This window comes from Brassica napus, chromosome C4 (genome assembly GCF_020379485.1).
Source record: "Brassica napus cultivar Da-Ae chromosome C4, Da-Ae, whole genome shotgun sequence".
In the NCBI taxonomy this organism is placed as follows: domain Eukaryota; kingdom Viridiplantae; phylum Streptophyta; class Magnoliopsida; order Brassicales; family Brassicaceae; genus Brassica; species Brassica napus.
This window is the reverse complement of record NC_063447.1, coordinates 16,200,242-16,226,115: the sequence shown is the minus strand read 5'-3', so window position 1 is coordinate 16,226,115 and position 25,874 is coordinate 16,200,242. Positions and strand designations below refer to the sequence as shown.

Sequence of the window (25,874 nt, the reverse complement as noted above, 5' to 3'; positions counted from 1 at the left end):
CCAACTCTTATGTTCCAAGTTTAGTGCAAATCAAACAAAATTGCACGGAGAGACAAGAAGAGGAAGCAAGCCAAGAAACTTCTGTCCAAAAGAAAATCAGGAAATGGAATTGCCCTTTTTACAATCACATGTCATTTATTTCTTGGATCGCCTCTTTTTCAGTCTTTTTTCTTGTTTTAGTTGCTGCATTGTACTTTTATCAAGGCTAGTCATTCAGACACTTGATTAAAGATATAATACTTCTTTTCTCTTTTATCTTCGCCATGATCTTCTTATTTAAAATATATTTTGTGCTTTTCAACAAATGTATTCAGTATTGTGCCTTGTTGCAACTATATAGAGAGGGGAAACATCACTTCCTGATGACACGAGCGTTACTGTCATCTTCTGGGCAAAGCTGAATATGTCAAAATGCACCATATTCTGCTTCTCATTTAGCTGATCAGAAAGCAAAAAGGACTGCAGTACCTACCAAAAGCGAAAAGAACGTTTTGGAGTCAGGAGGATTAGGTCTATTATTTTTTTGTCAAAATGTAAATTTCATAATAATCCTTTTTTAAAATAAAAAAAAGTGGTTTCACCTCTTTGCCGAGAACTCAAACATTGTAAATAGTCTCTCCCAACGTGAATTGAACGCCACAACTCCTTTACCACTAGGCCAACTCAACGTTGTTGGTCTATTATTATTCATTATGCTTTTCTAGGAGATCACCAAATTTTCAGAGTCTTAGCTAACAGCTGCTGTATATGAGACTCTGTCTTTGGTTTTTATATATGATTAATGTTTCTGCTAAAGAGGTAAATGAAACCATTGGATATGTTAACGTGGATATTTTTTATACTATTATGTATCTACAATACTGATGTAACTAGGAGTCTTTTCAATACTTTCACTATCTCATGGATTCACTGTGAAGAACAAACAAACTAGCTTGCAGTACTCGTGTACGGCTGTCTTATTTTCTCTATGTAGACTTTATACTACCACGTTGTGTTAGATTTCTACTATTATTGATGATAGAAAAAGAGAATTTTCGATATAGAACAAGATCAAGACCGGAAGATATAATTTGGAGCTTGTGAGCCTTTTCTATTAGCAAAGCTCAAGAACTCGATGAAACTCTGATTTTCATTAATGAGCTTAAAGTTTGTTACAACTAAATATACCAACAAACTAATCAACCGTAAAAACTAAACCAGATTGACATCATAATTAGATGAATAAACCGGACAATTCCAGAGCCGTTAAACCGGTCTAGAACCGTATTCTATCTAAACCAGTAGCCCCCCTCAAGATGGAGGTGCAAAGATATTGAGCAATCCCATCTTGCTTATGAGCTCTCGGAAAGGAGCTGGGTGTAAAGCCTTGGTTAGTGTATCTGCAAGTTGGTTTCCTGTTCGTACAAACATAGTCTTGAGAAACCCACTGTCAATATGCTCTCTTATCTTGTAGCAATCCATCTCCACATGCTTAGTCCTCTCATGATAAACTGAGTTATTAGCAATGTATAAGGCAGAGACATTGTCACAGTATAGATGAGTAGGCATCTGGAATGGTGCCTTCAAAATGACTATCAATCGAGTCAACCAGATCAACTCCTTCGTTACAGACCACATCGCTCTGAACTCTGCTTCCGCTGTGCTACATGAGACAGTATCCTGCTTCTTAGATCTCCAAGATACCAATGAATCACCCACAAAAATGCAGTATCCAGTGACAGATCTTCTTGAATCCTTACATGTACCCCAATCCGAATCAGAGAAAGCTCGTACATCAAAGTTGTTATCTGTTGAGAAGAATAAACCTTGACCCACTGTTCCTTTCAAATAACGCAAGAGTTTATGGACCGCATTGAGATGAGGTTCTCTTGGGGCACTGGAGAACTGGCATAATGTGTTGACGGCATAGCAAATATCTGGTCTCGTTATCTGTAGATACATCAACTTCCCCACTAGTTTTCTGTAAGCCATACCATCTGGCAACAAAGTCCCCTCTTCTTTGGATAACTTGACGATAGGATCCAAAGGGATAGTAGATGGTTTGCTTGCAAGAAAACCAGTAGTAGACAATAGCTCCAGAGTATATTTTCTCTGACACAGAGAAATTCCCTCAGCTGATCTTGCTATCTCCAATCCAAGATAATACTTGGCCTCACCAAGATCACGCAGCTTAAAATGAGCTTGTAAAGCACACTTGAACTCAACTACCAGCGAGTCTTGATTACTGACAATCAATATATCATCGACGTATATCAGAATCGCAAGAAAAGTACCATTCTTACTCCTCGTGAATAAGGTATGATCACCATGTGCCTTCTCAAACCCCATAGCACATAAGGTAGATGAAAGCTTCAAAAACCATTGCCTTGATGCTTGTTTAAGTCCATAAATGGACTTGTGTAATCGACAAACAGCATTTGGAGGTAATGTCTCTCCTGTGAGTTCTGCATAACCCGGAGGCAACTTCATATATATCTCCTCATGTAAGTCTCCATTGAGAAATGCATTCGATATATCAAGCTGATTAATCGACCATACCATCTTAGCTGCAAGGAGTAGCACCAATCAAACAGTAGTGTGTTTAGCCACAGGTGAGAACGTCTCTTCATAATCCATCCCTTCAACTTGAGTATATCCTTTTGCTACCAACCGTGACTTATGTCTCTCAATAGTACTATCTGCATTATACTTGATAGTATTGACCCATTTTGAACCAATAGCAGTCTTGTTTGATGGCAAAGGACAGACACTCCATGTTTCAGTCCTATTTATAGCATCTATCTCCATTTTCATTGCATCACAAAACACCTTTAACTTCTTGGCCTCTGAATACTTTTGTGGGACAATATCATTGGTGATGATGTTAATGAAAGCACGAAAAGGCTCAGATAGATATGAATAAGAAATATAGTTGATCATAGGATAAGGAATGTCATTTGAGGTAGTATAGCAATGAAAATCCTGCAAGTGTTTTGGGGGTTGTTTTTGTCTTTGAGATCTTGACGCAGAAGGAATCAAAACCTCGGAAGATGATGCATCACAAGGATGAGGCATATCAGAAGATGATTGCGCGAAAGGCACATGTTCATCGGGTTTAGCAGATGAAGGAATATGAGGAAAGAAAACTGATGTATCTTCTCAGAGTTTTGAAGATACAAAAGGGTAAATATCCTCATGGAAAAGGACATGCCGAGAAATAGAAATGGCGTGTGTCTCTATATCTAGCAGCTTGTACCCTTTATAACCTGTAGGATATCCCAAGAAAACACATGCTCTAGCTCTAGGTTCAAACTTATTTCTATTCTTAGGAGAAGTAGAACTATAACAAAGACAACCAAAACTATAACAAAGACAACCAAAGCTCTTTAGAGATGTGTATTCAGGTATCTTATTTGTAAGTTTCTCGTAAGGGGATATATTCTTTAGGACTGGAGTAGGTAATCTATTTATTAAAAAAACCGCAGTCATGACACAATCTCCCCAAAACTCTAAAGGAACATTAGACTGAAACAAGAGAGCTCTAGCTACATTCACTATATGCTGATGCTTTCTCTCTACAACTGAATTTTGTTCAGGTGTTTCAGGACAAAAATGATATGCAACAATTCCTTTCTTAGCAAACAAATCAGTAAACTTCAGTTCATGCGCATTATCAGAATGGACAGACATGACTTTCACCTTATATTGAGTTTCAACCATCTCAATAAAACTAGGGAAAATATGTAACACATCTGATTTAGATTTCATCAAATAGATCCAAGTTGCCCTACTGTAATCATCCACTATTGTGAGAAAATATCTAAATCCATCAGTGGTTGGCACAGAAAAGGGACCCCATGTATCAATGTGAACTAATTCAAAAGGTTGAGTGCATATGCTTTGTCTTGATTTAAAAGGAAGATGTTTCTGTTTAGACAAATGACATATATGACAAACGTTGGATTCAGTTTTATAAATATTTTTGTTACAAAGATTCAATACATCAGAAAGAATATCAATCTTAGACTGTGAAGGATGTCCTAAACGTCTATGCCATGTAGCTGAATCAACTTTGAAACTAGAACAGATCACATTATTCGAATGAAGTAAACGTGTACCTTGTACAGAAACAGAATTATCATGCTTATCGAAATCCAAGACATATAAATTTCCAACTTGTCTACCTTGACCAATCATCATCTCCTTTGTAAGTGCCTGAATAAAACATTCATCAGGTGTGAAGCTAACTCGAGATTGCAAAGACTTAGTTAAAACACTCACACTTATCAAGTTAAATTTGAATTCAGGAATGTATAACACGTTTTGTAGAGAAATAGCATCAGACAACTGAATGAATCCTATGCCCTCTATCTTAACAGTGTAACCATTAGGTAGTGTGACAAAGGTGTTATCTAAAGGCTTATACTCTGTAAACAAGCTCCTATTATGAGTAACATGATGTGTGGCACCTGAATCTATTACCCAAGCTCTAAGAGACACTGCCATTTCCTTAGAGATAGAAGAAATCAGTATGTCATAATATGTGTTTGAATATAGAGTCAGAAGTGTACCTGTAACTTGTGATATAACAGGTACGGAGTTTGAAGTCGAGGCACAAGTCGTCTCAGATGTAGGTGTTACAGCGGAAACATGAAGTTTAGAGCTGAGATAGGAAATCATCGTTTGGATTTGAGCATTAGACATCTCATCTTGATGCATTGACACGGTGTCATTCTTCTGCTCTGTAGGTGTTTGATATGGTGTGACAGCAAGATTAGTGGATCCAAGAGTCTGTGGCTTCTTCCATTTCGGACCATAGCCAGGTGGAAAGCCATGTAATTTGTAGCATTTATCCGCAGTATGACCAAGTTTGTGACAATGAGAACATTTTGGTTTTTGATATCCTCCATTTGTCAGCAAGACTTGATTCTGATCTGATCCAATAGATGCCCCTATAGGAGTACTTTGAATCTGAAATGCTGCAGGGTTGCTGATCTGAACCGACGAGGGACCACCAACAGTTCTCTGACTCTCATCCTGGTCAAGAATATTGTATATAGCCGTTAATCCTGGTCTCGGTTTCATGTTCAGAATCTGACCTCTTATGTTAGCAAAGCTATCATTTAACCCCATGAGGAAATGTATGATTCTGCTCGTCTCAGCATCTTCTAGTAATTCTTGAACATGATCACAATTGCATCTCTTCACAGTTGAAGTCTTTGTATTGGCAAGTTGTTCCCAAAGTGTCTTCTTCTTTGTATAGTAAGTAGACAAGTCAAGGTTGCCTTGCTTCAGCGTGATGATAGCCTGTTCAAGTTGATACTTTCTCGGAAGATTACTAACTCTGAAACGCAGAAAGAGATCATTCCACATTTCTACTGCATCCTCATAGTATAGTATACTATCGTATATCTCTCGAGTCACTACATTCAATAGCCAAGCTTTGACCATGCTGTTACACCTACTCCAGATCTTGAACGAGGTATCATCTATATCAGGTCTAGGCAAAGTTCCATCAACAAAGCTCAATTTATTCTTCGCATCTAAGCTCATCCGCATAGCAATCGACCAAGTATTGTAGTTCGTTCCATCTAAAAGATGAGTTACGATTGAAAGACCTGGATGATCGGCGGAGTGAAGGAAGAACGGGCTGTGAACGGACGTTGATGTTAGGAGTTTTCAAGGCTCCTAAGACAAATGTTGTAGTATAGTGATTGTCGAACCAGTTCTGAGGGATATCAAAGCACTGAGAATGCAAGTACTCACTTAATCTAAGTGCAACCAATGATTTAAATGGGTTTTAAGCTATGACTAAAACTAGAAAGCAATAACAGAATGATACTTTCTTGACTAATGGAAAAGAGAACTCATGGGCATAGGGATTAGACCTTGGGTGATCAAGTATCGAACTAAGGATGGCAAACGATCAATCAAACTATCAACCTTAAGCCTAGACACAATTCTAAGCAAGCTCTATGTCTAGATGAATGCTCATTTGCTAACATATCTCAAACATCAAATATCTTTGGTTGAATAATATGAAAGCAATCATTTACTAACAAGTCTATTAGCTATCTTAGCATCTTTAACAACAAATGTCTTTGGCAAAGTATACTAAAAGCCTAGGAGAGTTGTCTCAGGCATTTCATCAAACACCTTTCGGGTGGGAAATGTCTATTGATCAACTTTTGAGTGGCCAACTCAGAAGATGCATTAAGAATACTCTACTAGCAAGGAACAAGAATGATCTACACTAAAACATCCTAGAACTAACCTAATCACCCTTAATCTCCCTAACCCATGAATTCAAAAGGTGATTACTCACTAATCTCCATGATTCCTCTTAAACCCATATTGGATTTCAGATTAATCATGTAGAGAAATAGATAAGAAATCAACAAGAACACAAGAACATAACAATCAAAAATCCAAGAGATGAACTTTTCAAGAGAGTTTTTGTGTCTTTCTCAATAGATCCAAAAGATAATCTCCTCCTGGTGGCTTACAGAGTATAAAAACATAGGTTTAGAAAATAAAAATGTGCATAATGAAATGACCAAAAGGCCCTTAAGTAAAATAGAAATCGACCCAACAATAGACGCGGAGCGACCTCGGCATGTCGCTCCGAGAGGTCGCTCTGGCCTTCGGGAGCGACCTCAGTGGATCGCTCTGAGAGGTCGCTCCGGGCTTTGCTTCGTGTCGTCTCGCCAAAGAGACGTGAGCGACCTCGGGGTGTCGCTTTGGGAGGTCGCTCCTAGAGGGGTGTGAGATGCGAGCGACCTCGGTGCGTCGCTCTGGGCAAGTCGCTCCAGGGCCGATGGTTGCGAGCGACTTTGGTGCGTCGCTCCAACGGGTCGCTCTGGATCGGGAGCGACCTTGGTAGGTCGCTCTGAGAGGTCGCTCCAGGGTCATCAAAGACTGTTCGGAGTAACGAGAATGCGAGCGACTTCATGGCGTCGCTTAAGGAAGGTCCCTCTGAGAGGTGGGACACAGCGACTTCGTGATGTCGCTCCAGGAGGTCGCTCCCATGCTCTGCTCGTTTAATGATCACCTATTTCACCTCCTTTGAGCTCCAAATGTCCCCAAGAACTCCATGTGGCACTCCAGTACCTAATAGAGACTCATGTATGCAAAATGCAACCTAAACATGTCTAAATCCTAATCTCTATGATGAAAATGTTTATGAATGAATGGATAAAACAATGCAAATATGCAAGATATCAACTCCCTCAAACTTGTTCTTTTACTTGTCCACAAGTGAACTTTCTAGAACTCATAGAGAGAGAGGTTTGAAGATGGGAGCTCTTAGCCAAAAGAAACACAACTAGCACTCAATTCAACATCTAATCCAACATGAGCACACTCTCTTATTACACTCTAGCTTCTCTAGGCCTATCTCAACTCCTTTTTGCCCTTATACTCATCATCAAGCATCCACACATTCAAATCAACCAACTCTCACATTCATTAAGCATAAGATATCAAGTGAATTCTTGCAAATGGTCAGTTGGTCCAAGTCATTTGGTTGGGTAAGGGAAGGCTTTTAGTCAAGTGAGTCAAGAGGTTCAAAATATATGATCTTTAGGGTGGTTTACTCTCAAAACAAGTAGCCTTGACATTGCACATAATATTATTTAAGAAAGGGACCAACTCATGCATACAATGCTCAATCTCCATTGTTCTACCCTTTTCCCAAACATATAATTACACAATCATTCCCAAATGTCAAACCCAACTCACATCTCTCACCAAAAGATCCTAAGAACTTTAACTCCTTCTCTTTGAAATCTACAAGGGATTTTCCACAACCTCAAAACATTACTTAGCTCCTAACAACTTTGCTAGCCCCCTTTTTCTTTCTTTTTCTTTTCTTTTTATATTTTATTTCTCTTCTTTTTTTTTTTTCTTAGATGGGGGCCAAGACTTTTCATAACTTGAGCTAGAGGTTTTTTTTTTTTACTTATTCCAATAAGACAATTCACTTAAACACAAAGAGTCATTTCTTTTCCTATTTCATTGCTCCCTAATCATAATCACAACTCTCACTCCCCACCTATAGCTAGACAATAGAGTGCCCAATCTAGCAAGAATGAAGATCAAGCATTGTCGTTCCCGATACTCTCAACATTATGCACATGTAAGACTTTCCGAAGAAGGCCTCACTCATCAAACAATGAAAGCTTAAAAGGAGGGAAAGGTTTTGGGAGTGGTCTACCACTAGAGTTTGTCAAAATAAGATTGGCATAAAGGATGTGACAACTCAGGTGTGTATAGCCATGACTCAGTACACAAGGGACCATGAGCAAGAAGCATTAAGTTCATTCAGTTCAAATAGGGTTTGTAGTTGGCTTCAAAGACTGAGTTTCAGCAATCAACAAGTTTCAGGAAGAGTTTTCAAGGCTCAAAACATACAAGTATTTTTGAGAGGTGCAAAAGCTACTCAGGTGCAACGTAGTGTTCTTTACAAGGCGTTTAAAATCATTTCTCCCAATGCAAGTGAATGCAACCTATATGCTCTAGACTCTCCTAAAAATGCAAGTGATGCAATCTATATGATTTTTTTTTTTTTTTTTTTTAAATATGCAAATAGGTATGCAATGCATGACTCAATGAACAACATCAAAGCAAACATGATCAAATACTTGGTACCTCCCCCAAACTTAAATGACACAGTCTCTGTGTTGTCAAGTAGAGAGAGATACCCAAAAGAGAAAGCTAATATGCAAAAATGAAATGGTATATACAAGGGAAAGTAGAGAAGTACCTCAAGTGGAAAGTTGAGAAGGAGGATCCTTCTCAATGTAGGGGTCTCCACAAGTGATGGTTCCATAATACTCAACATCCAGTGGAGACTGAATTGGGTAAGAGACAGCTTTGTTGACATTGAGGAGTGTGACCTTCTTGTTGGCGAAATCGATGCAAGCACCCACAGTAGTAAGGAATGGTGTGCCCAGGATCAATGGCACTCTCTTCTCAGTTGCCATCTTCAAGACAGTGAGGTCTATAGGGATGGTGCAAGATCCAATCTTCAAAGGAAAATCCTTGATGAGACCAATAGGGGTAGTAGAAGAAGAATCCCCAAACGTGAGAGAGGAAGTATCTGACTCCATGTGTTCAATCTCAAGACTCTTCACCATCTCCATTGAGATCACATTCACACTTGCACCGGAATCAACAAGAGCATCATCAAAGGTGAGGTTACCAAGGGAGCAGGACAAGGTGAACTTCCCTTGGGATTCTAGTTTAGGGAGAGACTTTGGTGTGATGGCTGGATCAAGTTTCAAAGTTGAAATGTTGAGGAGCTCTGCTACTTCTGCTTGGTGGTCTACAATGTCCTTGATGAGCATCATTTGGACATGAGCCTCACGCATACCCGAGATCTCTGGAAGCTTAACTCCAATATCACTTAAGTCTTTTCTGAACTTGGAAATTACCTTCTTTTGAGCTTTGGTGAGGACCCTTTGTGGAAATGGGAGCTTGTCATATGGTGACTGCTCAACCTCAGTGGTGTCCTCCAGCTTGACTTCTTTCAGCTTCCGGTTAGCTCTCTTCGCAACTGGTTTCTCAGCCATGGGTGCATCTCCCTTCAAAATCTTTACTTCAACCATTTTGTCAGCTTCCTTCACAATCTTTGCTTCAGCTGTTGCTACAATCAGATGCTGAACCTGTTCAATCTCAGTTCCAAACACCAATCTTAAAATTTCATCTACCTCTTTCTTGTGGTTACTCAATTCAATCCCTGAAGAAGTGGTAGAGAGGACAACATTGCAATACTCCTTGGGTTTTTGCTCAGATTTTCCAGGTAGAGACCCTTGCTGGCAATTCTGGTGAGTGGTCATGGAAGCAAACTGGTTTTCCAAAGCCATGAACTTGTTGTTGAGCTCATTGTAACTTCCATCAATCTTGGAGTGAAGGTTCTTCAACTCATATCCAACCTGCTTTTCACTTCTAGTCTGAGACTCCAAGATCTGTTTCAGTAGAACATCAGTGCTGCTTTCCTGAGGAGTAGAGGTAGAAGGATTAGCTTGTTGTTGAGAAGACTGGTTCCCTTTGTTGGAGAAACCAGGAGGAGGGTTTTGCTGAGGCTGATAGTTGCCTTGCTGGTTGTTCCTTGGCGGATAACCACTATGTTGGTTGTTAGGATATGATTTTTGTTGGTAGTTGTTGTACTGAAAGTTGGGCTCTTTCTTGTACCAGCTACCATTGTTGTTGATGAAACACAACTCTTCTTGCCCTTCCAAACCCTCAACCTCATGGACAACAGGTGGTGTCTCTTGGCTTGGGTTACCAACAAAGTGCAGCTGCTCTTGTGTGGCTTTATCAGCAAGGAGGATGTCTATCTTATCCTGGAGAGCTTTGATCTCTTTCCTCGTCTGCTTATCATCACCCCTACTGCCCCTGTCGTGGTCTCCACTGTATAATGCATCACTCTTTACCATGTTGTCAACCAGCTCTTCTGCATCATCTTCAGTTCTTCCCAAGAAGAACTCATTGCTAGTTGTATCCAGTCTGGCTCTGTACTTAGGAAGAGCACGGTAGAATGTGCTCAGCACGCTTTCTTTAGAGAAACCATGGTGAGGGCATTGAGCTTGGTAGCCCTTGAATCTCTCCCAGGCTTCACTGAATCCTTCCAAGCCCTTCTGTTGAAAGCTGGAGATCTCATTTCTCAACTTAGCAGTTCTTGAGGATGAGAAGAATTTCTCCAAGAATGCTCTCTTGCACTCATCCCAAGTAGTGATAGAGTCGCTGGGTAAAGACTTCTCCCACTGACGTGCCTTATCCCCCAAAGAGAAAGGGAATAGCTTGAGCTTTAAAGCATCTTCGGACACACCATTGGTTTTTGACAACCCACAGTAGCTGTCGAACCTATCCAAGTGATCAAATGGGTCCTCTAGAGCCAAGCCATGATACTTGTTGTTCTCGATCACGTTGAGGAGTCCTGACTTGACCTCAAAGTTGTTGGCTGCCACAGCCGGTGCTCGGATTCCCAGTCTATAACCATGAATGTTGGGGCGGTCATAAGTACCAATGGGTCGAGCTACCTGCGGTTGGTGTTCTGCCTCATGTTGTGTATCTGCCATATCAACATCCAATTGTTGCTCTTCTTCTCTTCTAGCTCTAGCACACACTCTCTCTAAAGCTCTGATGTCTGCTACTATTGGAACTAGGTTTGATGGACCCCTGCTCCTCAAGTTCCTACACCTGAAAGTTAAAGGTAGGTGAAGAAGAAGAGTCAGTAACAAAACAAAATTTAAAATGACTTAGTCTCAAGCAAGTGACTAAATCTCAATGTTTAAATCTACTCAGAATTTGGCAACGGTGCCAATTTGATGTTAGGAGTTTTCAAGGCTCCTAAGACAAATGTTGTAGTATAGTGATTGTCGAACCAGTTTTGAGGGATATCAAAGCACTGAGAATGCAAGTACTCACTTAATCTAAGTGCAACCAATGATTTAAATGGATTTTAAACTATGACTAAAACTAGAAAGCAATAACAGAATGATACTTTCTTGACTAATGGAAAAGAGAACTCATGGGCATAGGGATTAGACCTTGGGTGATCAAGTATCGAACTAAGGATGGCAAACGATCAATCAAACTATCAACCTTAAGCCTAGACACAATTCTAAGCAAGCTCTATGTCTAGATGAATGCTCATTTGCTAACATATCTCAAACATCAAATATCTTTGGTTGAATAATATGAAAGCAATCATTACTAACAAGTCTATTAGCTATCTTAGCATCTTTAACAACAAATGTCTTTGGCAAAGTATACTAAAAGCCTAGGAGAGTTGTCTCAGGCATTTCATCAAACACCTTTCGGGTGGGAAATGCCTATTGATCAACTTTTGAGTGGTCAACTCAGAAGATGCATTAAGAATACTCTACTAGCAAGGAACAAGAATGATCTACACTAAAACATCCTAGAACTAACCTAATCACCCTTAATCTCCCTAACCCATGAATTCAAAAGGTGATTACTCACTAATCTCCATGATTCCTCTTAAACCCATATTGGTTTTCAGATTAATCATGTAGAGAAATAGATAAGAAATCAACAAGAACACAAGAACATAACAATCAAAAATCCAAGAGATGAACTTTTCAAGAGAGTTTTTGTGTCTTTCTCAATAGATCCAAAAGATAATCTCCTCCTGGTGGCTTACAGAGTATAAAAACATAGGTTTAGAAAATAAAAACGTGCATAATGAAATGACCAAAAGGCCCTTAAGTAAAATAGAAATCGACCCAACAATAGACGCGGAGCGACCTCGGCATGTCGCTCCGAGAGGTCGCTCTGGCCTTCGGGAGCGACCTCAGTGGATCGCTCTGAGAGGTCGCTCCGGGCTTCGCTTCGTGTCGTCTCGCCATAGAGACGCGAGCGACCTCGGGGTGTCGCTTTGGGAGGTCGCTCCGAGAGGGGTGTGAGATGCGAGCGACCTCGGTGCGTCGCTCTGGGCAAATCGCTCCAGGGCCGATAGTTGCGAACGACTTTGGTGCGTCGCTCCAACGGGTCGCTCTGGATCGGGAGCGACCTTGGTAGGTCGCTCTGAGAGGTCGCTCCAGGGTCATCTAAGACTGTTCGGAGTAACGAGAACGCGAGCGACTTCATGGCGTCGCTTTAGGAAGGTCCCTCTGAGAGGTGGGACACAGCGACTTCGTGATGTCGCTCCAGGAGGTCGCTCCCATGCTCTGTTCGTTTAATGATCACCTATTTCACCTCCTTTGAGCTCCAAATGTCCCCAAGAACTCCATGTGGCACTCCAGTACCTAATAGAGACTCATGTATGCAAAATGCAACCTAAACATGTCTAAATCCTAATCTCTATGATGAAAATGTTTATGAATGAATGAATAAAACAATGCAAATATGCAAGATATCAGACGTCGCATCTGATAAAATTGGATTGAATCGACCTCGAGTCTGGATCGGAGGAAGTGAAGTCGGAGTATGCGTGACTTCAGCTGGATCCGCAGTCGGAGTATGATCCGATGCCGGAGAAGTTTGTCGATCTCTTGCCTTCTTCCCTTGCCTCACCATAGTTGCCGATCGAAGCTCAAATCATGAAAATGAGCAAATCGAAGCTCAAAACTTCAGAAATTCCGAATCGCAACGAACGATGGTTGATAGGAGATGAAGAAGATCGAGAATCTGATGAAAAACTGAAGAAATCAATGAGAATCAAGCAAGAAATTCTCTGATACCATATTAGCAAAGCTCAAGAACTCGATGAAACTCTGATTTTCATTAATGAGCTTAAAGTTTGTTACAACTATATATACCAACAAACTATTCAACCATAAAAACTAAACCAGATTGACATCATAATTAGATGAATAAACCGGACAATTCCAGAGCCCTTAAACCGGTCTAGAACCGTATTCTATCTAAACCAATATTTTCTTACAACATTAGTGTGGTTTGTAACTAATCGGGAATGCAGATTGATAGACATATATATATGATTGATGCTTTTGTCTGAGAGATAAACTATAAACTATAAGTCATTGACACTCTGGTTGACCGATGAAGTAAACGGCATGTACGTTACATTACAATTTTAAGCTATTAAAACGTGTCACAGTTTGGTACTCATCGGCTATCGTCTTCATCACCTAGAAACCGACTTATCCTAAATTGTCAACAAATTAAAATAAGGAAAAGAAATAAGCAAAATTGATTGGTCAAATTTTAATGCCATCTCATTATATATATTTTATTTCCTTCCTACTTTGAAAATATATATATGAATATCGTGAAAATTAAAATTTCATGAGATTTACACCATAAAAGAAAAGGGCCTAGTTTTTGAAGCTCAACGAAACGTAAGTTATTTGTTGTCTATAAAAGAGTGGTGGACAAGGTGTAAAACTTAAAACCCGAATTTCTTTCTTAGAGCATCATTATCCCAAAGATCCATTTAGAGGCTCTTATTTTTTTTTTAATACTTTTAAGTAGTAAATGTGAGTTAAGAAACAACATTAAGAGACTCTAACATTTATATGCTCCAATGCAAGTCTCTTAATTTAGAGTTCTTAAAAAAAAATTATTAAACATTTTTTTATTAAACACAACTTCACTTCAAAACTCTTTCACTACCATACACAACATCTTCATAAAAACTCTAATTCATGTCTTCAATTCTTTAGATTCACTGCTAAACCTCAACAACTTCAATTAACACACACATGAAACATATCAAGCAACATTGCATCCTTGATCCTTCTCTTTAAGCGACTAAAAAGTATAAGTCTAAACAGGTGATAAATTCAAAAAACTAATCCACATATACCTGCAGTCATGGCGTAGATTGCGAACCAAAAAACTGGTCGGAAGGTCCGCACTACGACCTCCATAACGGCCTCCTCTAGGGCTTGGGCTTGTTCGACCCCTCCTCCCATAACCCCTTGGTGGTGACGGAGTGTAGCTAATTCCTCTCATTGCGGCAAGCTACAACATCCACCCTGCATCAAACCCAAATAGCAGCTTATGATACAAAAACTGTGTCTTTTGTATTCTTTAATAGACAAAAACATGCCACGTATAAGTTAAGAGAAATCAATAAACAAAAGGATGCATTACTCTGCATATCTATGCTTACTTACCTTACACTGATTACTATCAAACATAATCAAACCAAGCATCAAAGAAGAGAGCACTGTCACTGCAAAAATAATGAAGCTGAATACTCTAATAAGCACCCTATAACTCGAAGACCTCTTGCAAAACTAACTTCATCTTCCCTGGAATGACAGCATAAGCCTTTCCACAACTGAAGTATAAAGTTTCTGTTTTTCTATGGCCAAGGAACAAAAGGATAGAAGCAAAAAACTCATCCCACATGTATTTCGTTTTACAGGAAAAACAAGCCTATGCTCAGAATCAGTTAAGCACCTGAACTCAAGCACAAAACGAGGCAGAGAGCTCTTATAATATGGATCTCTAAAAACAAACATGAATTACTGAACTCTCCTCTGTCAACCAACCAACCATAACAAACATTGCTTTATACATATGCTTCAACGAGGATGCGAACTCTTCACCAGCATTGCTAAGACTTTCACATAATTATCATTCTCAAGATCTAATTGCATCTCAGTTATCGACCTAAACCAATTGAACTTAACCAAGGTTCAATCAAACAACTACACACTACTTCAGTTGAATGAATCAAAATTATTAGATTAATCTACCAAAACTATGATTCAATCAATGCAAAAAATACACAGATACTCAAAAACGTACCTCGTCTTCAGGCTCGCTCAGATTACTATCTTCAATGATCGGACGACTCCTCACTCTCAATAGAAATCACTTTTCTTGGCACGATGGATTCTAATCTGATGCGACGCCATCACAAACACATAATCTTCAACATTGTCTATCAGGATCGAACCGATCACCGGACCTGTGTATGCTCTCCGTGTTTGTTTCTGAATCCAGGAGAATCGCGAACGACGGCGAGGTTTGGAGGAGAAAGGGGATCGCGTTTCTGGATCTTTGTGGTGGTGGGAGACGATTTGCTCCGGAGCTCCAGGCTCGCTCAGAAGCCACCGTTGATTTCCTTGTCTTTGAGAGAGAGAGAATTGCGAACCAAAGCGAACCGATAGAAACACACGCTCCTCCTCTCTCCTCTCATTTTACCAACACGTGGCTTCAAATACGGTCTCTTCCTGTCCCCAAATTAAAGACGCCTCTTATGTTTATTAACCTTTTTGATTTATTTTTAATGCTCAATTAGCTTAAGAGACGGCCTAAAGACGCCGATAAAGATGCTCTTAGAAACAATAACTACGATCTCTTATTTCGTGTGATCTGGTAGAAAAGAGATACTCTCAACGGTTCCAATAACTTATTTACGAGCGGTGAGATCAACTTGCAAAAGATCAATATATGTCCTTAAGTTATTCTCTAATACTATCAATAAAGTGTTCCATCTTTTGCAAGTTGATCTCGACTTTTATGTAAAGCTGCACAAGCAAATCAGCAGTTTTCAGGGTTCATGAGAAATAATTCAAAGATGTGTTCATTGAGATTCCATCTTCATGAAGAAGAATTTGCTGTGAATATTACTGTTGGTAAGCAAAATATTAATCAAATATTAATTTTAATTTATTTAATTTGTGAATATTAATTCCTTGCGGGAATCAACTAGTAGTAACTTCTTTTTTTTGTAACACCACACTTTCATTAATATTTAAACTTTCGGATTACACTTTGAAGAAGAGACAATCCTAACTCTAGAAGCAATACAATAAGACAATACAACATAAAGGATATATAAAGGTGTGGTTAATGATGTTTGAAGTAAATAAAACCATTGGGATATGGCAGGTGAACATTTTCAATATTCTGTATCTGCAATGTTGATGTAATGAGTCTCAATATAGAACATGATATAATTGGAGGCTTGTGAGCCTTTTCTTAGTGTGATTTGTAACTAATCGGATTACAGAATGCAGAGAGATAGACATATATATATATATATATGATGCATTTGTTTGAGAGATAAACTATAAGTCATAAAGAGCGAGGAGACGGCACAGTGTTTTCTTAAAGAAAATCATGTACGCTCTGATGTTTTTTTCTTTTTTTGCTGGTGAGTGGTGACCAATGAAGTAAACGGACATGTGCGTTACATTTAAACTGTCATAAACGGGTTACAGTTTGGTACTTACTCATCCAAGCATATCGTCTTCATCATCTGGAAACTGACTAGTCCTCATTGTAAACCAGATTAAAATAAGGAAAGAAATAAGCAAAATTGATCGGTCAAATCTTAATGCCGTCTCATCATATATATTTTATTTCCTTCCTATTTTAATTAAAAAAAAATATATATATATATATATATATATATATATCTATATAGCATAAAATCTAAAGAATAAAAAAAAGGCCATAAATAATAGGTGTGGCTTAAACCAAAACACCACAACACAAGCTCGTAAAAGAGTGGAGCAACAAAGAGGACTTGGATAGAGAAAAAAGGTTAATCTAGTTTCTATTGCAGCCGTTTGTTTGTCGAAGAAGATGACAACCATTTGGGATCTTCCAGAGGATATGTTGGTAGAGGAGATATTCTCTAGGGTTCCATTGAATTATATCAAATCAGTGCGATCTACTTGCAAAAAGTGGAACACTTTATTAAGGTCTAGGATTATTGGTAAAGCAGAAGCAAAGAAGCAGTTTACAGGATTCATGATGATGAATCACAAAGTTTGTTTTATCGAATTCCATCTCCAAAATGCTTTCATCTACTATTGCAATCATCCATGCATTAAACAAGTAAGTATACTTGATCAAATCAACGTATCTGAAGTCATTTACAGTGATGGCTTATTACTATGCATCACCAAATATGAGCTCTTGGTGTGGAATCCCTATTTAGGGCAGACGAGGTGGATCCAACCTAGAACAAAATTCGTCGGGTTCGAAAAGTGTTTCCTCGGATATGACAAGAACCTTAATCACAAAATTCTGAGGTTTTGCTTTCTGTATCATCAAGCCATAAGCAGCCCCATCACAGGGTTTGAAATCTACGATTTTAGCTCTGATTCATGGAACGTTCTTGATGTCACTCCTCCTCCCGACTGGGAAATAACACCTAATTCTTGCGTGTCTTTGAAGGGAAATACTTACTTTTGTGCAAGAAGAAGAGAAGTCTCAGCAGCAGGGAGAATCATCAACGTTGAACCAAATTTTTTAGTCTGTTTTGATTTTACAACTGAGAGCTTCGGACCGCGTCTGCCTCTTCCGTTTGACTCTGGCAATTATGCTTTTGTGTCTTTGTCTTGTGTTAGAGAAGAGCAGCTCGCGGTCTTATATCAATTCAGGATGACGCATGAAAAGATCGATATTTTTGTTACGAATAAGATTAGTCCTAGTGTTGTTTCTTGGATCAAGTTTATTGTAGGGATCACTGGTATTCTGCTTCACCTTGGTGATGGGAGTTTTTTCATTGATGAGGAGACGAAACTTGCTGTCGTTTTTGGCCGAGACATGATAACGAGGTCCCAAACAGCTCACACCATTGAAACAAGTGGTTACTCCAAATCTGTTCTTATTGGAAATGCTTCGGCCCATCGCCCACTTGTGTGTTCTTCATATGCTCCAAGCTCAGTGCAAATCAAACAAAGCCAAGAAGCTCTAGCGCGAAAGATAAACAGGAGATGGAATTGCCATTTTTACAAGAATATGTTATTTGTTCCTTGCATCACCTCTTTTTCAAAAAAATTTCTTGTTTTAGTTGCTGCAATGTACTTTTATCAACGCTAAGAGCATCTGCATCGCTAAAGTCTCTTATTTTTTTTTTTTTTTTTTTTCTGATTTAAAAAATAAAAAATAAAAAGCGCACCGATCTCGGACCGCCACGTGCCCGCGAACAGTGCAAAAAACACACAGCATACGTTACGTTTCTTATTGTGCACACTTTGTATACGGTTTATTTCAAAATCGTGGCCCCCCCCCATTTAGAGACGCGCAGAGACGCGCGATGCAGATGCTCTAAGTCATTAAAAAACTCCATTAAAGAATATTTCTTTTTTCTTTTTTTTCTTCACTGATAAAAATTTTCATCATGCTCTTCTTCTTTAAAATGTATTGTTGCTTGTCCACTCTTTCTTATCCAAAATCAAGCTTTACAACACTTGTATTCACTACTGTGCTTTGTTGCAACTAGATAGAAAGGGGAAACATCACTTCCGGATGACATGAGCGTTCCTTGTCATCTTCTGGGAAAATCTGAATATGTCAAATGCACCATTCTGCTTTTGCATTTAGCTGATCAGAAAACAAAAAAAAAAAATAGGAATGCAGTACCTACAAATTGCCAAAAGAACCTTTTGGAGTCAGGATGAGTAGGTCTATTACTATTTCATTTTGCCTTTCTGGGAGATCACCAAACTGTTCAGAGCCTTAGCTACCAGCTTATATATATATATATATATATATATACTATTCAGAGCCCTAGCTACCAGCTTATAAAACCATTGGATATGTCATTTGAAAATATAATGTGCAGAACAGACAAACTAGCATGCAATACTTGTGTACGGAATCTTATATATTCGTTATGTACACTATATACCAGGTTGTGTTAGTTTTCTAACTATTATTGCTGGTAAATAAAAAAATTATTTACAATATAGAACAGGACCCAAGAATGTTATAGTTTGGGACTTGTCTTGTGAGCCTTTTCTCGCAACATTATAGTGTGATTTAACTAGTCAGATCACAGATTGTGAGCCTATGCTACTACATACGAGTAATAGAAAGTCAGAGCCGCAGAGAAAAAAAGATATTGGACTGATGCACTTGATAAAGCCAATAAAAGGACGAGAGGGTACAGTGTAAGGGAAGCTCTGCTGTTCCTTATTTACTGGTGACCAGTGAAGAAAACGGCATGTACGATATATTTAACTTACCAAAACATCACACAGTTCGATACTCATCCAAGCCTATCGTCAGTCTCGTTTGCAATTTTGCCTCTTGCACTCGCTCAACAATCTATTTCAGGTTATCCAATTTCTCTCCTTCTCAGTATCAAATCACCGATGATGATGATGTGAGATTTGAGAGTTGCTATTTGCTCTGGTTTTGAGTGTAGGACAAGAATGCATTCACACGGGAAGGCTTGACACTACAAGAAAACAGCAAGGATACTGAGGGAAAAAACCGTCGGAATAACGTTATTCCGACGACATACCGACGAAACAAGTCCTCGGAAATAATTCCTCGGAATTTCTTCTTTCCTCGGAAATCCCTCGGAATTTTCCGACGGAATTCCGAGGAAACAAATTTCCGAGGAAATTCCGAGGATCACTAGTTTGTCGGAAATCTCCTCGGAATATACCGAGGGAGAACTTCGTCGGGATATTTCTTCGGAAGTTCGTCGATCGATGCGTTTTTGGACATATATCCATCGATCGATCCATTTATAAAAAAACGTTCGGAAAATACCGAGGAACATGTCCCTCGGTATATTCCGAGGAAAGGTGTCCCTCGGTATTTTCCGAGGAAGATGTCCCTCGGTATATTCCGAACGTTTTTTATAAACAGATCGATCGATGGATATATGTCCAAAAACGCATCGATCGATCGAGTAAAAAACATAATTAATTTTCTCGGAATGTAAAAAATATTAATTTTTTTAAAAAAATAAAATTTTTGAAATTTAAATTCGAAAATATAAAATTAAAATTAAAATTGAAATCATATTAATTAATATTCAAAGTTTCACAAATAAAAATAAAACATTCCGAGTTTTTGAAAAAAAAAAACTACGGGTCTGGAACGTCCGGGAACACCTCGTTCGGGTACATCCTCTGCATCATCTCCATCATTTGCTGGTTCAGCCTCCTCTGTGCCTCATAGCCCGCCTGTTGAGCCGCCATCTGGGTCTCCAACAAAGATATGCGATCATCCTTGTCCTTCAAGGATGCTGTCGAGGCCGAGTCTGATCATCATGAGACCTCTAAATTAAAAAAATATATTTAATAAATACAGAAATATATAAATTAATTTTTTTTTTTTAAATCCCAAATAATTTAATCACAAAAAAAGATTTAGAGATATTAAAAATATTTAATAAATATATAAAAATAGTTCTAATAAACAAAAAAATAGTTTTAATAAATTAAAAATAGTTTAATAATTACAAAAAATAGTTTTAATAATATATATATATATATATATATTAAAAATATTTTTAAATCCCAAATAATAGTTTTTAATCACAAAAAAGTTTTATAAATATTAAAAATGTTTTGTAAAATCCAAAAAATCGAATTTATATACAAAAAAGATTTTGTAAAATCCAAAAAATCGAATTTATATAGAAAAATCGTTTTGTAAAATACAAAAATCGATTTTATAAATACAAAAAAAATAAAAAAATTATAAAAAAAAATCTAAATCAATTCAACAAAACAAATTATTCAACCAAATCACAATTCAAAACCTATTATACAACCAAATCACAATCCTAACCAATCACCTTAACAAAAATCTATCAAAAATAAACAAAAACCTAACAAATAGAACCTAAGAGAGTGGGATAGGGTCCTTACATGATTTGTGTAAGAGAAGGGGGAGATCGCCGGAGATATCGTCGGATTTCAGGGGGAAATCGCCGGAGAGAAGAGAGGAGTCGCGCAGAGGAAGAAGAGAGAAATGGGGAAGAAGAAGGGGCTCGTGATTATAAAACCTAGGGTCCGACGGACATTATCCGTCGGAATTCTAATTTCAATTTTCGCGAAATATTTGCCCGGTAAAATGAAAATATTCCGAGGAAATTCTGACGGATAGTAAAATATCCGTCGGACTTTCCTCGGAATATTCCGAAGAAATACCGAGGAACTAGTGTTTGGGGTTTCAAAACATCAATTTTTTTTGCCGTATTTCATTTCTTATACAATTGTAATGCATACCATTGAGGATTCTTTGTATAGATGAGCATAAACCATGAAATAACAAATTTCAAAACTAATTGAAAGTATTCCCTTTACCGTTCATTAAAAGGTATAAGTGTTTCTCTTAAGTTGTGGGATTTCGTTCATACAATCGGAAAAGTGTTAATTATTCGGTAAGGAACAAATTTTTGACTTCATAATGAACGTAAGACACTTAATAAGGGTTATATATGTGTTATTCAAACCGCAAAACGTTGTTTTCGGTTTAAAAACCCTATTTCCTCGGAATTTCCTCGGAATTTCCTCGGATTATTCCGAGGGAATTCCGAGGAAACCCTTTTCTTCCTCGGAATTCCGTCGGAATATTCCGTGGAAATTCCGAGGCTCTAGTGTTTGGGGTTTCAATACGTCAATTTTTTTTATAAACGGATCGATCGATGGATATATGTACAAAAACACATCGATCGATAGAGTATATCAGGTGTTCCTCGGAATTTCCTCGGAATATTCCGAGGCTTTTCCGAGGAAACAGGGTTTGGGGTAACAATGTGATCGATCGAGAACAAAATCTCGTACGTTTTTTTATAAACGGATCGATTGATGTATATATATCCAAAAACGCATCGATCGATCACTAAGATGGACCAAAGCGTAACAATGTGATCGATCGATTAGATTATCCCATCGATCGATCGAGAATCTCAAGCGTTCCTTGGAATGTCCTCGGAAAATCTTGTAAGGTTTTTTATAAACGGATCGATCGATGGATATATGTCCGAAAACGCATCGATCGATCACTAAGATGGACCAAAGCAGAACAATGTGATCGATCGATTAGATTATCCCATCGATCGATCGGGAATCTCAAGCATTCCTCGGAATGTCCTCGGAAAATCTTGTAAGTTTTTTTATAAACGGATCGATCGATGGATATATGTCCGAAAATGCATCGATCGATCACTAAGATGGACCAAAGCGTAACAATGTGATCGATCGATTAGATTATCCCATCGATTGATCGAGAATCTCAAGCGTTCCTCGGAATGTCCTCGGAAAATCTTGTAAGTTTTTTTATAAACGGATCGATCGATGGATATATGTCCGAAAACGCATCGATCGATCACTAAGATGGACCAAAGCGTAACAATGTGATCGATCGATTAGATTATCCCATCGATGGATCAAACAAAATCTCGGGAGCCTTTTTTTAAACGCATCGATCGATCCGTATTTGTCCGTAAGCAATCTCGTGTTCGGATCCAAATGAGGTCAATCGATCCAAGAACGAAAATAATTTGAAGAAGACATATTTTTTATGAATCAAATTCGTGTGTAAATAGAGTAAGAAGGAAGATGAAGATATGGAGTGAATGAAGAGGAAGAGGACTGCTTGTATTTATAGTTTAAATCCTGCCGAAAGACCGAGAAAATTCCGACGGAATTCCGATGCCAACGGCTAGTTCGTCGGAATATCCTCGGAATTTTGTAAAATCCTCCAACGGCTCTCCAACGGCTATAATATTTCCTCGGAATTCATCGGTTTTTTCCGAAGAACACATTTTTCCTCGGAATTTCCTCGGAATATTCTGACGGATTGATATTTCCTCGGAATTCCGTCGGTATATTCCGAGGAAACCAAATTTTGTGTTTCCTCGGAATTTCCTCAGAAATTCCTCGGGATATTCCGAGGATTTCATTTTCCGTCGGAATGTCCGTCAGAATACCGCTGTTTTCTTGTAGTGTGAACTCAATCGTGGAGAACCTCGTGGCCGATGATCGTCCGAACAAAGAAACGTGGACGCCTCTATCTTTACTCCTCAAGCCTTTTAATAAGAAAGTATATAAAAGGTAGATAGTAATAAGAAAGGTATATAAAAGGTAAGAAGTTATATATATTTTATTTCCTTTTTTTTTTTTTTTTGACAACATCAATTAAAAACTACGAAGAAACTCCAAACATAAGTTATATATATTATAGTATCTTCGTGAAAATTAAATTTCATGAGATTTTACACCAGAAAAGAAAAAGGTTTCTTTTTTGAAACTCAAGAAACATAAGTTCTATATATTGTCTATAAAAGCGTGGTGGGCAAGGGGTAAAACTTAAAACCCTAATATCTTTCTTGAAACAATGACTACAATCTCTGATCTTTCGTGTGATTTTGTAACGGCCCGATCCCCCGGCGTCCGACCGGGGTTATCGAAAGAGCGTTATGGATACGTGTCTACTCATTTAGACAACTATACGTGTCCCGTTACTGGTCCCAAGGGTCGACGGACGCATAACCTTCTTTGAAATACCGTCACACCCACATCCATATACTTCTACTTACAGTCCTGCGCACATGGAAATGGAAAGAGAGGGATGAACAACAAGTTACTCAGTGAAGTGACTCTAGACCAGCTTGCCCGCATGACACTCTATACTACTCTATGCGGGAACTAGGGCTGACTAGCCACTACAATCAGTTGATGCATCTTAACATTTCATATCATCCTCATTTATTTCCACACATTCAATTCTATACATTTCTAACAACCTAGCGATCAATCAGTACAATGATCTCACTCATTGTCACACACGTCAACCATAGACTTAACCGACTCGACATACAAGACCGACTCAATCTTATGACACCTTTAACACCCAGATACCCGACCATGAACTAAGGGCTCTACAATGCACGTTTTTATATCCCGCCTCTCGCGGCTGGCTCATCTTTTCTCCGTGGGTAGCTCTCGCTAGACTTCTACCCCATATTCTTGTGGATTCCACCACAGCTCCTATGGGTGCCTCCATATTATTGTGGATTCCACCACAGCTCCTATGGATGCCTAGCGTAGAACTACTACCCCATGTACTCCCTCTAGACTCTATATGATTTCCCAACTCATGCTTAACCTTAACATTATTCACTTATACATTCACTTATCCTTTCACATCCTTATTCACTTTCACTTATCCATTCTCATTCTCATTCACTTTCCTTTATACTTAGACTCGTACTTGAACTCATTCACTAGACGCCACCCGTTATCGGTGTCACACACAATACACATCACACTCAGGTTTCACTTACAGTATCAATAACAATCAGTAGTCATCTATCATCTTAGCATTCACTTCTTTCTAGCATCCTAGCTTTAATCACAAACCACTCAAGGGACTACACATCCAAACATACAAGTATCAATTACTAATCAATCATCACCATAACAACACAAAACAGTTCATTAAGTCTCATTTAACAGTATGAGGGTTCTTATGCATCATGATTCATTCATCTATCAACCTAGTAATAACCATGTTCTATCATCCTAACTCTCAAACAGGGTCTAATCAAACCTAACTCCAACATAAAGGAGTACACAGTACATGGGAACAAGATGGGTTCAAGACACTCCACCTTAGCCTAGATCTGGATTTGGAACAAGAGACAAAGGGGATGAGATCTGAACAGATCTGGAACAAGTAAAAAAAGAGAGAGACGAGATCTGGTCACCACCACAACACCACACAGCCACCACCATCACCACACTCGGACGATCACCCCACCACCACTTGGACGACCGCCACCACCGGCGGCTCGGCTTGATCTCGGGGGACTCGCAGTGAGAAGAGAGGAAGAGATCCATGGGGAGAGAAAGTATAGGGAGGGAGAGAGAGAGAGAGAGAGAGAGAGAGACAGAGAGAGAGAGAGAGAGAGAGAGAGAGAGAGGCGTGAGAGAAGAAGAGAGAAAAGGAAAAGAGAAGCTTGACGGCTAGGGTTTCCAAGTCTCTCTAAATCTCTGCAGAGCTTCGCTCAAGTTTTAGAATGAGAGAAAAGAAGGGGCTGCATCTCTTTTTATAGGAAAGGGTGAAGCGAACCCTAGGTTTTTGTCAAATGGGCCGTAGAGAAGCCCATTCTTTTATGAAAATTTTTGGGCCAGGAACCGGGCCGTTACAATTCCTCCTGTTAATCAGAATTCGTCCCCGAATTCCAAAGCCCTAGACTTCCGAACTTAACATCCGATTTCGAAATGAACTCACACAATCACATATCATACAAGGGAGGCATATAAGGCTAGAACAACTTTGCTCAGGAGTTTTTCTAAAAACCAATGAATGAATTAAGCTGAGAAAGAAAATTTGGAACTAAAATGGATCTGATCAAAACATTAATAGACCTATAGATGTAGTGGGTGGTTTTGAAATCGTTTACGGAACTTTTAGAACAATCAAAATTTTCACAAACTTTTTTCTTTTAATGAAAACAAGTCTTTTTTTTTTTTTTTTAAACGTCGGAAATGCTGATCCCTTAGAACAGAAGTAAGGGATCTTAACCCGTTCTGATACCAATTGTAACGGCCCGATCCCCCGGCGTCCGACCGGGGTTATTGAAACACTACAAGAAAACAGGGGGATTCTGATGGCCGAAATCGTCGGTAATTCGTCGGAATCGGTCTATTCCGACGAATTTCCGACGAACCCGTCCGTCG

At 38.8% G+C, this 25,874-nt stretch overlaps 2 protein-coding genes and 1 non-coding gene across 4 annotated transcripts; 1 reads left to right on the top strand and 2 right to left on the bottom strand.

The window, feature by feature from the left end:
- Positions 1-221: 221 nt before the first annotated feature.
- LOC111212509 (uncharacterized mitochondrial protein AtMg00810) lies at positions 222-4,788 on the bottom strand. Its single transcript, XM_022714067.2, has 3 exons — positions 4,551-4,788; positions 582-4,194; positions 222-468 (listed from the first exon to the last, which is right to left on the bottom strand). The coding sequence occupies exon 2, from the start codon at positions 2,539-2,541 to the stop codon at positions 1,291-1,293; it is 1,251 nt and encodes a 416-aa protein (XP_022569788.1). The 5' UTR covers positions 2,542-4,194; positions 4,551-4,788; the 3' UTR covers positions 222-468; positions 582-1,290.
- A 3,715-nt stretch (positions 4,789-8,503) lies between these two features.
- LOC125585387 lies at positions 8,504-15,823 on the bottom strand. 2 transcript variants are annotated; one of them, XM_048754337.1, is made up of 4 exons: positions 15,229-15,773; positions 14,276-14,447; positions 12,900-13,134; positions 8,504-11,181 (listed from the first exon to the last, which is right to left on the bottom strand). In XM_048754337.1, the coding sequence occupies exon 4, from the start codon at positions 11,058-11,060 to the stop codon at positions 8,745-8,747; it is 2,316 nt and encodes a 771-aa protein (XP_048610294.1). In that variant the 5' UTR covers positions 11,061-11,181; positions 12,900-13,134; positions 14,276-14,447; positions 15,229-15,773; the 3' UTR covers positions 8,504-8,744. The 2 variants fall into 2 exon arrangements, with proteins under 2 accessions (XP_048610294.1, XP_048610293.1); XM_048754336.1 differs by having other exon boundaries at positions 8,541-13,145; positions 15,229-15,823.
- On the top strand, positions 10,546-10,652 carry LOC125586658. Its single transcript, XR_007323194.1, has one exon. It is a non-coding gene; the product is annotated as a small nucleolar RNA R71 (small nucleolar RNA).
- Positions 15,824-25,874: the final 10,051 nt, after the last annotated feature.